The sequence below is a fragment of the Manis pentadactyla genome, chromosome 3 (genome assembly GCF_030020395.1).
Source record: "Manis pentadactyla isolate mManPen7 chromosome 3, mManPen7.hap1, whole genome shotgun sequence".
Classification (NCBI taxonomy): domain Eukaryota; kingdom Metazoa; phylum Chordata; class Mammalia; order Pholidota; family Manidae; genus Manis; species Manis pentadactyla.
Genome location: NC_080021.1, coordinates 217,528,670 through 217,541,106, shown reverse-complemented (window position 1 = coordinate 217,541,106; position 12,437 = coordinate 217,528,670). Strand labels below are relative to the sequence as shown.

Genomic DNA, 12,437 nt, shown 5'->3' with positions numbered 1-12,437 from the left:
TTAAAATTATTATTATTTTGCTTTTCTGTATTTTCTAACTTCCCTACCATCATGATTTGTGTTTTTAAAATGAAAAATAAACTAGTAATTTCCTGGGCCTTTTCCCTTAACTCTTCTGGCCTGAGATGAGCTGCAGGTCCCTCTGGGACTGGGGCAGCAGGGCCCAGGGCAGGGGTGCGGGTGTGGGGTAAGCCCCCTCTCGGCCCGCCTGCTGCAGATGCTGCCGGCTGCTCCCCAGGTGCCCATAAACGCCTCATAACTGTAAGGCATGGCAGCAGAGGCAGTGAACACAGACACAGCAGTCCTGCTTATTTAGAGGTGGCAGGGGGCGGGTGGGGAGTCACTGCCCCTGACAGCAAAGCCATTTGGATGAAGCCCGGCTCCCCAGGGCTCTTGCTCGGCCTGCCCTTGAGCCCACAGCAGGGGTGGAGGTGGGAGGCAGGTAGGAGCCAGAGCACGAGCAGGTCCCTCCTGGGTGATGACCGCCCCCAGCCCAGGCTGCCAGGAGCTGCCAGGGACGCAGGGCCAGGGTTACACCCCGGGCTCTGGAGCTAGGCTGACCTAACTCCTGCCCCTGCTTCTCAGCAAGTGTGATGTCAGCCAAGTTGCTTCCCCTGTCCTAGCCTCCACTTCCCCTGCTGCAAAATGGATCTGATGATCCTTTCCAGCTAGGGCTGGGGTCTCAAGCTGAGGCATTTTACCCCCAGTTTTCAATACCTAGAGCCACTTTTGCTTGGCACAACAGGGCAAGGAGGTGCTGCTGGCATTCAGTGGCCCGAGGCCAGAGATGCTGCCATATATCCTGCTGTGCACAGGATGGTCTTCCCCTGCATCCCACCCTTCCCTGAAGAAGCTTCCAGCCCCAAACGTCAGAGGCCCCACCATTGGCCAACCCGTCCGAGGGTGAAGGTGAGGGTAGATGTAACCATGCACGCACGTCCCCCACACCGTGAAATGGGAGCCTTATCCTCTCCACCTCTTGCAACCAGATGAAAAGCAGGAGCTCTAGGGACAAAGATACACCATTTAAGAAGGTGGGGCTGTGACTGTGGGCTTCACTAACCTTATGTTCCCCTTCTTCCCACTGCCTGGAAGATGTCAGTCATCTAAATGGCCACTGGCAACCTTCCACCACCTTCCAGCAGAGGTCAGAGCCTGAGCTGCCTCCTGGGGGACTGGGGCTGCCAGTCTGATTTATGATGTGCTCCACCTCCCCGGGCCCTTGCAGAGACTGGTCCCAGGGAAGCTGACACGGCGCTGTTCCGGCTGAGAGGTCAGGGAGAACAGACGGCTGCTCTCCGAGGTGCCTCTCCTCCTGGACTTCTTGGGAGGCTTCCAGGGGCCCACCCAGATGGCACAAAGTGGGGTGTGTGTGTGTGTGTGTGTGTGTGAGTGAATTATGGTGGTTCCTTTATATTTTTAGGTGGTGATAACTAGGAGGAAGGTGACCATTGTTTGCAAACCACAGTCAGCAGTTGGTGTTTTTTACTGTGGATTTTGGCCCTGTGCACCTTTAAAGGTGGAGGCAGGCCCTGCCCCAGGAAGAGGCGGCTCCAGACGGCCAGGCCCTGAACCCCCTGGCCTAAAGCTGTGACCCACAGACTTCATGGACAGTGTTACAGTGCTGGGGGGAGCTGCAGTCCCCCCAAGGACGGAGGGTCTTAGGCTCTCTGGCCTCAGTGGACTCAGCAGGCCTGGATGCTGGGTGGAGAGAGCCAATATTGTAGGAATTGGTAAGTCTTCATGTTGCAGAAAACCCAAATTCCAGTGTTTTAATCCCACACATTAAGAAGTGCAAAGGTTGGTAGCCACGGCTGGTGAGCCTGGCCCTGCTGGGTCCTCAGCACCATCATCCTGGGGGACACTCTCACACCCAGGGGTGCCAGGCGGCTCTTCCCCCACTGCCAACCAAGCACCAGGGGGACTCAAGAGAGAAGGGCCAGGGTCCCCAACTTGGACAACTGAGGTTTGGTGGGGAGTGGAAGGAGGGGAGGCTCTACAGGAACCTTCTGGAAGCCCTGCCCATCACTCCTGCTTACATCTCATTGGCTAGAACTGTGTCACATGGCCACTCCTATCCACAAGGAGGCCCAGATAGGACTCAGTGGGGTTCCATCAATAAGGAAGAAGGTGAGGAAGCCTCTGGAGCCTGGCAGAGGCGCTTCCTGCGGGGGCTGGAGCTGCCCCCCTGGTGCTGGGGACAGGAGGGGGGGGGTGTGGCCTTGGGAAGCCGTGAGGCACACTGAGCAGTCGTGGCGTCCCCTTCCTCTGCGGCACTGGAATCTCTCACCGTTAAAGCTTTGTGAAACTCAGTCATAGCCCTGCTTTAGGGACACGAGGGTCAGGTGCAGGCCTAAACGTCCCAGCCTCGAAAGAGGGGCTGTGCTGGCAGAAGCTGGTGCCAGAGAGTAACAGCAGGTGGGACTTAAGGAGCGACTAGGAACCAGAACTGGTCCATGGGCTGGGAATCTTTGGGGCTGCTTGGAAGTAAGTAGGTAAGGAGGAAAATCCAGACCTTCTGGAGAGCTAAGGGGGAGGTGCAGCCCCCAAGGGCTGGAGATACGGGGCACCCTCCCATAGCAGAGCTGAGGTGATGAACCCCATCTTCAGAGCCCCCTCTCACACTCCCATGCTGCCCCCGGGTCCAGGCCATCCCCTCCCTGATGTTTGGGAGGGAAAGGGGAAGGAGAGGCTGCTGCCTGTGGACCCTTAGGTTGCCCCCTCCCCTGCCTGAGCCCCCTGGGGAAATCTCTGGCCAGCAGGGGACTCCGGAAGGAGGAGGCAACAGCCAACGGTGGGCCAGAGGCTGGGGGTCCAGCAGGTCTGAGAGGACACATCCATGCTGATTCTTCAGCGGGAGCATGGAAGTCAAGCTCAATGAGAACACCCACCTGTCATTTCCCTGGGACTTTCAGCAACCAGTCAATGTCCACCACGTGCTTTTAAATTTGGAAAAGTGCCAATAAACTCTGGCTCTTTTCTTTGAAGGAAAGGAGGGACACAACCTCCCAAGTTTGGGGAAGCTCCTGACACCGGGCACACCTGGAGGGGAGGAGGGTTGTCCGTCCTCATCCACAGAAGGGCTGGGGAAGTGGTGCCCCCAACAGTGAGACGGTTTAAGGCTATTCTGCAGGGGCTTGGGGGGTCGGGGGGTGGGGAGGGGTGGCTCTGTGCGAATCCCCAAACCTGCAGGTATGAATGAACACAGCAAGAAAACAGCCCCGGGGGCAGCAGTGAGCAACTCCTTTACTCGGCCGGGTTACACGCCATCAACCACCTGCGCCCGCCCACGGTCCTCCTTGGAGGGGATGGTTAATAGAAACAAAAATAGTTTTCTGCAAAACAAAGTATCCGGCCCTCTCTACCCTCCCTTCCTAACTCCCTCCGCCAGACGCTGAGTTCCTTGGTCACCAGGCCTCCGAGGACCCGGGGTCTGAAGGCTGCAAAGAAAAACTATGTAAGAGAATCAAGTCAGCCACTGGAGAGTTGTAGGCAGCTGGGGTTCGGGGTCCGCTGGCTGATGGGAAGCCAGGGACAGGCGCAACGGGTGTCCGCAGCAGTGTATGTGTGTCGGCAGGCAGGGCCTGGGGGTGTTAGGGTGAGCAGCGTTTCTGCCCACCTCATCTCACCGCCGGCAGGAAAAAAAAAGGGCGGCAGGTCACAGGAAACTAGGACCCGAAGTGCAGGCCCTGGGCCAGGGCCCCCGCAGCGCCCCCTGCGGCGGCGGGGGGCAGGGCAGGGCGGGGGCAGGGGCTGGGGGGCGGAGCAGCTGTCTGGACTCTGCTGAGTAGCACCTGGGAGCAGCTCCGGCCGCACCCTTCTCGTCGCCCCGGCGCCCCGGCACAGGGTGCGTACCCCGGCCTCCCCGGTCGCGGGTCCTCGGGGGGCTCAGCAGCCCAGGAGGGCGGCGAGCGCCGGCAGCAGCAGGCAGCCGAGCAGGGCGGCGGGGCGCGGGGCGGCCCCAGCTGCGCGGTCGCAGTCCAGGCCGCCGTGGGCGGCGGGGTCGCAGCGGGGCTCCTCGCAGCGCACGCCGGTGTAGCCCCGCGGGCAGGCGCAGCGCTGGTTCTGCACGCACGTGCCGCCGTTCTGGCAGAGCAGTTGGTCGTCGTCACACACGTTGGCTGCGGGGCGGAGGGGCAGTTAGGGCGGGTGGTGGCCGGGTCCACCCCACGCGCGAGCCTCTGCGAACCCCTGGGGGCGAAACGGCCTCTCCCCGCTCCTGGCCTTGGTGCGGTTCCTCACACGCACCCGCTCTCTCGCCTCCAGGGCTTTGCACATGCTGTTCACGTGCTTGTAGTGCCCTTCCACCCGCTTCCGGGCCAAACGCCCCTCAGCCTTCGGGTCTCCGCCAGGCCGTCGCTTCCCCTGAGGGCCTCCCTGCCCCCGCCAGCCCTTCGGTCTCGGCCACCCCTAGCCAAGCCCCAGCTCCGCCTTTGCCTTCAACTCCCTTCCCCGCGCCGCCCGGCACCCCCTTAGCAGGCCCCGCCTTGGGCCGCACCTGGCCCCGCCCGCCGACCCGGACCCCACCCGCGCCGCCCGCTCGGCGCGCGCACTCACGGTAGCAGCCCTGGCGCCAGTAGTGCGTGGGGAGGCAGTCGTCGCACTTGGGCCCCACCGCGCCCTCGCGGCACTCGCAGAAGCCGGTCTCGTTGCACCGGTCGTGCACGGAGCCGATCTGGTTGCAGTTACACTCTGGACGGACACGTGCGTGGCGTACGGTCAGGACGACTTGTGCCCGGCCCCGCATCCCTCCCAGGCGGGTCCCCCAGTCCCCGCATGATGCTCCCCATGCCGTGTCCGCCTGCGCCCGCGGCTGGGGAGTCCAGCTTTCCAGGGAAGGCTGTCTTCGTTCCCGGTATCCATTACCCGCCCCCCTCTTCCTGGCCTTGGCGCGGTGTAGCCTGGGGCAGCCCCTTCCCCTCTCTGGGCCTTGGTCTCCGCATCTGTAACCGGAGGGGGCGCTGATCCTTCCCAGTTCCAAAGAGCTTTGTGACTGACAGTGGGAGGAGCCTTATCAGAAGCCAAGGGGCATCTGGCCGGAAAGAGGGGTGGGCTGTGGTTTGTGTGTGCGGTGCAGCCCCCATCTGCATTTCCTCTCCAGGACAAGTGGAGGAGCAGCTCCCCTGCCCCTCTGCTCTGTGGGAGGGGACACATGTCCCCACTCTGGGAGTGTTGGGAGCCCAGTGCTTGGCATCGGGGTGCCGGCAGAGAGAGGCAAGCAAAGAGGGAGGGTGCTGGGGCACCGGATGCCTCTAATTGGATCCGGAGGCCCCGCTCTGTGCCTGCAGCTGGCTGGTGTGACACGGGCAGCACAATTCCATTCAGATCACCTTAGAGTTGATGGAATTATCCGAAGGCCGCTGCGGTGATTCGGACTGACAGCTCCAACTTTGCGGCAGCCCTTCCTCTGCAGGGCCAGCGCCGGCCTGGGAGGTGGGGGATGGGTAACGGAGTCCCGAGGGGGATGGGCGCCCTGGGCTGAGACCTGGCCTCCGCTGGAGACAGAGGTGGACGTGCTGGGCAGCCTTGCAGGCTGTGGGCTGTTGGCTGGGAGCCAAGGCTTGGCCTTTTGGGACAGCCTGCCCCTGCCCAGGCCCAGGGTCTCCAGGGATTGCCTTCTCCACCCCATGCTGGTTCTGGAGCAGAGTTTGAAGAAAGCAGAGCCGGTGCCCACTGTGGGTGGAGGGCAGCTTTATAAGCTAAGCTCCTGCTCACAAAGCCCTGGAAAGTTTTCATTGTAAGAAAAGCTTCAGCCCCAAATGAAGGGTTGAAAACCTTCGATCTCCTCCACTTCCTGATTTTGCAAATGGGGAAACTGAGGCCCAGAGAGAGGAAGGGAATTGCCCAAGCACACTCAGCAAGGCAAGGTCTGGAATCAGCCTTTGACTCTAACCACTGGCTCTGAAACTCAAGTGCCTGCGGGGAGAGCCACATGAGGAGGCTGTTAACAGAGCAGATCCCGGAGGCTTCTGTCCTTTGAGATGCGCCGCTGGAGGGGGCCCTGGAGCTGACATCCCTGCAGCCTCCCCTAGGAGTCCGACGCCATCACTGCCCTGCATGGCTTCCCGAGCTGTGCCCGCGGCCCCGCTCACCGATGCACACGTTCTCGTCGTCCAGCTCGGCGGAGCCGTTGCGGTAGTAGCCCAGGCGGCAGTGCTGGCAGTGCTGGCCCCGAGTGTTGTGCTTGCAGCTGACACAGGTCACCACGTTTAGGAAGTCGATGTAGCTGCAGCGGTTGGAGTGGCCATAGCACTCACAGTCTGGGCCGCCAAGCGTGAGAAACACCAGAGGTCAGTGAGTGAAGGGAGGCTGTGCCTTCCTGCTGCCCCACCCCCACGCATCTGGGGAAACGGAGGCACCAGGACGGGAAGGCAGGACCTGGCACAGGAAGGGGGCCCTGGGCCTCGAAAACTTCTGTACCAAGGGAAGAGACAAGCCTGCCGGCCTTGAGCCTGAAGGAGAACCAGTGCAGGCCCAGCCCACAAAGCCCCACCTGGCCCTGCGGGCAGGGATCCAGGGAGGGCCAGGGCGCGGCACCTGCTAAAGGCCAGGCCGGGTGCCAGAGGGAGGTGCTCGCTGAAGGATGCTGAGTGATGCCAGGGCGACTGGAAATGATTCATGCGGGAAGATGACCGTGCCACCAGACTGTGAGCTCAGGAAGCAGCGTGCCCGGGCTCATGGCATTCATCACCTTATCTCCAGGGATTCAGTGAAGGCCAGATGCACGTGGTGTGGGCAAGATGGGAGGGGCCCGGAGCTTCCTCCCCGTGCTGCTTTGGAAGATGCCCACCTACAGGACCATTTCTTATTTGTTCTGCAAATTTGATTGGCACCAGAAGACCTGCTCTTGCACCACCCTGAAAGTAAGTGCCACCTTCAAGTTTACGCCCCAGTATCTCACTTTGCCTCCCCGCGCCCCCAGTCCTGGCTGGCTTCTGACTCTTTCTGGAGGCCCCTGGCTCCGTGCTGAGGACAGCTATCTCCATGCCATCCTGCAGTCTCCCCCAGCCCCTGCCCCTGCTCCAGGGACTGCAGGCCCTGTAACCACCCTGGCAAGTCAAGGCAAAGGGGTGGGGTTTGGTGAGGAGAGTCACCTTCCCTGTCCCCAGAAGGGGACCAGCCCTTGGGGTCCCTGCTGAGGGGCTCAACACCCCCTTGAATGAGAAAGCCAGTGTGGCTGCTGCCGGAGAAGGTAGGATGCCAGCCACCCTCCTAAAATGCCATCTCTGTCTCTAAAGGACTGAGCCTCTGGTGGCAGGAACTGACCAGGCCTTGGGGGTCAAGGGCGTGGGAGACCTGGAGAAATGAGCCTCTGAGACGTGCCCTGCAGGAGATGGTGGGCATTCCCACACACGGGCCTCCTGGACCTGTCCCCTTCACTTAGAGCTTCCAGGGACAGGGGGTGAGGCACCCTCTGAGTGTCCCAGGGAGCAGTGCAGTGACCCCTGTGTCCCAGATCTTGCTTCAACCAAGACGAGCCCCTTGGCCACACCTCCCAGGGGAGCCAGGACAGGCTATTTCCGGCAGCTGCTCTGCCGGCCCGCACCTGCCCTCTGGGCTTCTGACTGACGCTTGCCCCCAGCTCCCTTGGGAGGGAGAACTGGAGGGAGAGACGCTTGGCTTCACCTTGACAGCTATTCCGGGAGGGTTTTCTGAGCCAGCACCCATGCTCTGTCCTGCATCACCGTTTTCCAGCGGACGTGGGCGGGGTGTTGGAGGGACATTCATCCAGCCCAGGCCGTCCTCTTACCTTGGAATACTTCAATAGACAACGCCTGAGAGGGCTTGGGCTGGGAAGGTTTGGAGTCCTGAGCAGGGGCCGGGGCAGCAGCAGAGGTGCCCGCAGCTTAGAAAGATGAGAAATAAGCCCTTTCTTCAGACAGGGCGGACTGTCCAGAGCCCTGGGCACGCTCTGGTCACCTGCTCAGATCTGAGGCACATGACACACCCAGGAGCCAGCTCTGCCTTTGGGCCCCCCTTGGAGACCACCTACACATTTGGCTGCTAAAGTCACCCAAATCACTTCTCTATCTCCAACTCTGCCCTGCAGCCTGCTAAGTACGTCACTGAAGACGAACCATTGTTTGACTGATTGAAACCATCCCTTTGCTCTCGCCCCTCCGAACTCCCTTGAGCGTCAAGTCTGGAGTGTGCCCCTGGTATCTCCCTTCCCTCCTGAAGCCGTCTCCCTGCTCCGGCCAAAGCAAGTCCTTTGCTATCCAGAGTCCCGCCTGACAGGTGTTGTTGGGCCCTGAGCTCGGGCAGCGCCTGCCTTCTGCTGCCCAGAGCCCCTCGGGGGGTCCCAGCCCCATCTCTGTGTGAGCATGACACTGTCGGGGCAGCGTCGTCTCGGCTTCCCTCTCAGAGTCTGTAGTGTCCCAGTCAGTCCGGGGCAGGGAAGTGAGAGCTTCAGCCAGCTCTACCTGTTCCCATCACCAGGGAGGATGTCCGGACTCAGGGGCCTCCAGGCCACCCTGAGCAGCCGACCCTCACCAGCTGCGGCCCAACTCCGGAATCGCCTGCTGGCAGAGGGCGCTCAGAGCCCTGAATGCTGCTCACAGCTGGGGCTGGAGGCTTGGGGCCGTGCTGCTGCTGACACAGGGCACTGGGGTCTGATGTCCAGGGGACAGGTGAGCTGGGGTGGGAACAGCCCCCTGCTTGGGGACGCGGGCAGGCCTGTGTGCCTCCTGCGGGTGCCCGTCTATGGCCAGCAGCGGGCCTGAGTGTGTCTCCTCTGTGTGGTGGGCGGATGAGGCTGTCGGCCTGGTGTCACTGCCTTCTGCCACCCTCCCGCCTCTGCTAACCAGCACGTCTTCCACTTGCTCAGGCTAGGTGCCCACTGCCATCCACTGCCAAGCCTCCTCCCCAGCTGGTCCTGCCACCTGGAATGTGCTACCGTCTCCCTCCGTCTGCCCACGGGCAAGCCCCCACCTGGGTCTGATTGCCACCCAGCTCCTGTGGGAAGCCCTCTCTGACTCTGAGCTCCATCACTGCCCCGCGTGTCCAGGGATTGATGGTGGCAGGAGAGGCTGGTGCCAGGACAGAGTCTCCGCTTGGCTCCAAAGCCCTTTCCGGGAGCGTAGGATTAGAAGGCGTTGGGATTGGCAGCGTCGCACTGGACCTCGCACAGTAGGTGAGAGTTTGGGGTGGGGGTGGTGAAGCCCCAAGGCCTGTCTCCTCCGCTCCTGTGGGCCCCCTCCCATCCCAGGTCCCCATCCCAGACACTTGGTACCTCCAGGAAGACGCAGGGGCCTACAGGTCTAAGGAGGAGTTTCCTGGGGCCAAGACCATCACAGGCCCTGCCCCCATACCTTCTGCACTGGAGGACACCTGGGGCTTGGGGGGGCTCTCCCCAAGAGGGGCATCTGTAGAGGGTCTGATCCACTCTTGAGGGAAAAAAGAGAAGAAACCAAGTTATGTGGGGTCGGGGCTGGGGGGTCCTGGGGCCACGCTGAGATGCCACATCCCACAGGGAGGAGAGGCAGCGTTCTATCAAGTGGCTGTGTCTACACTGGCTGGACAGAACTGGGTCCCAATCTACTGGAGAGGCAGCACCTCCACTACTGCACCTGTGGAGGGCACACACAGACGCGGAGCGGGTGAGGGGCCGCGCCCGACAGCCTGCGTGCTCTGGGCAGTCCGTTCTCAGCAGACACCTGAGTCTCGGAGCTCTTCCACCCTCCCTGCGAGGGCCCCGTTCTGATACAAGGGTGGAGTCACCTGGAGCCCTGTCTGGGCCGGACCTCTCTGTGCTGACGTCCCTGGCTAATGACTGTGAAGGGGACGTGCTCTGCCCAATACATCAGCTGCGTCCAGAAGGATCCTGGGAGGCGTCCTGTCCAATCCCAGCACAGGGCCAGGAGCCATCCAACCATCTGTCCTGCCTCCCCAGTCACCCCCTCTCCCACCTCCCTGGCCCCTGGTGTGGGTTCGTTTTCAACAGAAACCCCAGTGGGAGTCGCCCCCCAAATGCCACAGTGCCCATCCCCAAGACTAAGTGGACACACAGCCAGGGAGGCAGGCTGGGCTGGCGAAGGCAAGGAGTCGCTCCGTGCCAGATTTCAAGGGACAAACCCAGAGGGACGGGGGAGAAATTGGATTTTTTCCGCTTCTTAAAGGGATTATGCATGACACCAGTTGGTGGGAAAAGAATAAGAAAATCCACCCTAAAAAGTGCAGGAGACTTTCCAGCTGGGAGCCAGGACCCTCTGGACATCAAATTGACATTAATCTGGTGCTCAATGAGGAGAAGAGGCTGCCGGACCCAAATTGGCAAGGGCTTAATTAAAGCTGCAATAAAACCTAGCCCGAAGGCATTTTGCTTTGGAGCCGTCCCCGCCGCCCTCTCTGGCCCAGGAGGGGACAGGATTAGTGATCCTGAGCAGCCCAGCAGCTCCCACCCTCCAGACAGCTCGACACTGGCAGGAGGCAGAGACGTCTGGGCCAGGGTTCGCAGGCCCAGCTATACTCTGGCAAAGATCCTGTAGCACCTGTTGGGTGGCACCTGGAGAGACTCAGGACCTTTCTGGGGGTGGGATCTTGGGGCGGGAAAGACCCACGACCGGGCTCCCCAGGGGCACGCTCACGTGTGGCGGAAGAACGTTCCGCAGTGGCCTGTGTTGTGTGCCAAGACCAGATGGAGGCCCCGTCTGTTCCTTCAGAATCGGGAGCGTGCCAGCCAGGTCTTAAAGGTGGTCCCACCTCAGAGCCCCCAAGGCCTCAGGACGGCAGCTTGGGCCGCGCTGGCAGGGAGGTCTGGGTCAGCAAGTCCTACCTGCGTGTCTTCCATTTCCTTTTGTTACCTCGAGCAGCGGCTGCTTCTCTTTTTAAACAGCTTTATTAAGGTATGGTTTGCATACCATGAAATCCTGAGAAGCAGCCACCGCCTATTCCTAAGCCCTGACGTCCTCACCTGCGAGACTAGCAGACTAGTCCCCGCCTCTCAGGGCCATGGGCCCAGGAGAGGTCCAGTGTCTGCCATGAGGTGACTGTCACTATGGGGCTGGGGGTCCAGGTGCAGTGGACCCAGGCACAGTAGCAGTGGGCCCCGGGGAGGGCTGCTCAGCCAGCGGCTGTCGCGCTGAACCACCTTCCCCCCTTGATGCGCTGCCACTTGGTGCTGGGCTCACAATGCGAAGCTGAGCCGATCTCACCGAACGTTCACTAGGCCCACCTAGAAGGGGTGTCTCCTGACCTGTGCCGCCTCTAGGCTCACTGCTCTGGCCTCTGACTCTACTCTCCCGGCTTTGCAGTTTGCCCTGTGTTCCTGGCACCAAATGAGAAACAGCTCAGAAAATGGATTCCGGGTTCCTCAGTATGTGTGTGACAGAGCGTCTGGCCTCCCACCCAGACAGCGCGCAGGCAGACGCAGCACCCAACACGATTATTTTTGCTCCCGTCTGCCCATCACAGACAGGCTTAGCCCAAAAAAGCGCAAGCTTCAGGTGGCAGGGCCAGCCTCTGTCTGCAGCCTGGAATTCCCAGTGAACCCGTCCTCCCCAAAGAGCATTCCTGGGCCCCGAGGCTCCCCTGAAACCTTCAGATCTCTTGACCAGCTCCTGACCCCTGCCAGTGCCTCCCATGGAGAAGGGAGGAGGGCAGAAAGAAAAACAGCCGTGGTCTCCCACCGTCTGCGCCCCCCGGAGGCGCTAAGCAAGGCGGCCCATGGAAGAGGGGTCTGTATACCAGGGCGGTCACCCCAGCCCAGAGAGGGCTGGGTCCCCCACAACAGGCCAAGGCAAGACAGGCTGAGTGTGGGTGGATCCCCTCTCTTACTGAAGGAGGGGTCTCTGTCCCCTGGACATGCAGGCCCTCAACAGGTCCATGCCCATCGGTGAGAGGGGGAGTCGCAGCCCTGCCCAGGTGAGGTGCCCCCCACCCCCTCCCTGCAGAAGGATGGTGCGGGCAGGGTGGGGCACACAACTGGAGTGCCCCTCCCCAGCTGGGATCAGGAGGAATTCCCTTGGCCACATCTTCCCACCATCCTCTAGGAAAAGAGGGTCCTTTTAGACTCCTGGCACTTGCAGTGGGCAGGGACTGGCAAGACTCCCCAGGTGAGACCAGAGGACCACCACAGGCCCCCAAGCCTCGAACGCACACTGACCCCCCAACTTGGGAGGAGAGTTAGACACAGAAAGCAGGTGTTTCCAAGCTTGTCTGCAGCTGCGGACTGCTCAGGGTGGCTGCTCTGGCTGGCATGGGGCAGGAAGTTGGCCCCGGCCTGGCACTGCCCCACACACTCAGCCCCGAAGTGCCCAGCAGTCCGTATCCTCAGACGCTCCCTTCCGCTTTGCTGACCCGAGGAGGTGGCTAGCCCTGCACTGTCTGTCCCCAGGGCTCAGCTGCTGAGAGGCTGGGGCAGAGTGGGGCATGGGGCTGACCAGTGGGGCGGGGCCAGTCCTTGGAGCAGTGAAGCAGGGCCATCCTGGGCGACACCC

The 12,437-nt window shown here is 61.5% G+C and overlaps 1 protein-coding gene across 9 annotated transcripts in view; it reads right to left on the bottom strand.

The window, feature by feature from the left end:
• Window positions 1–3,236: 3,236 nt before the first annotated feature.
• NTNG2 (netrin G2) overlaps window positions 3,237–12,437 on the bottom strand; it is a 63,666-nt gene continuing 54,465 nt past the window's right edge. For 4 of the 9 annotated variants that reach the window (XM_036913486.2, XM_057499155.1, XM_057499156.1 and 1 more), the window contains 5 exons: window positions 11,195–11,266; window positions 9,312–9,386; window positions 6,093–6,260; window positions 4,558–4,692; window positions 3,237–4,121 (listed from right to left, as the gene is read on the bottom strand). In XM_036913486.2, coding sequence (XP_036769381.2) covers window positions 3,889–4,121; window positions 4,558–4,692; window positions 6,093–6,260; window positions 9,312–9,386; window positions 11,195–11,266 — 683 coding nt within the window. In that variant the 3' untranslated portion in view covers window positions 3,237–3,888. Of the gene's footprint in view, window positions 4,122–4,557; window positions 4,693–6,092; window positions 6,270–9,311; window positions 9,387–11,194; window positions 11,267–12,437 lie in introns of all 9 variants that reach the window. The other 5 variants (XM_057499157.1, XM_036913489.2, XM_036913488.2 and 2 more) reach the window with 3 other exon arrangements.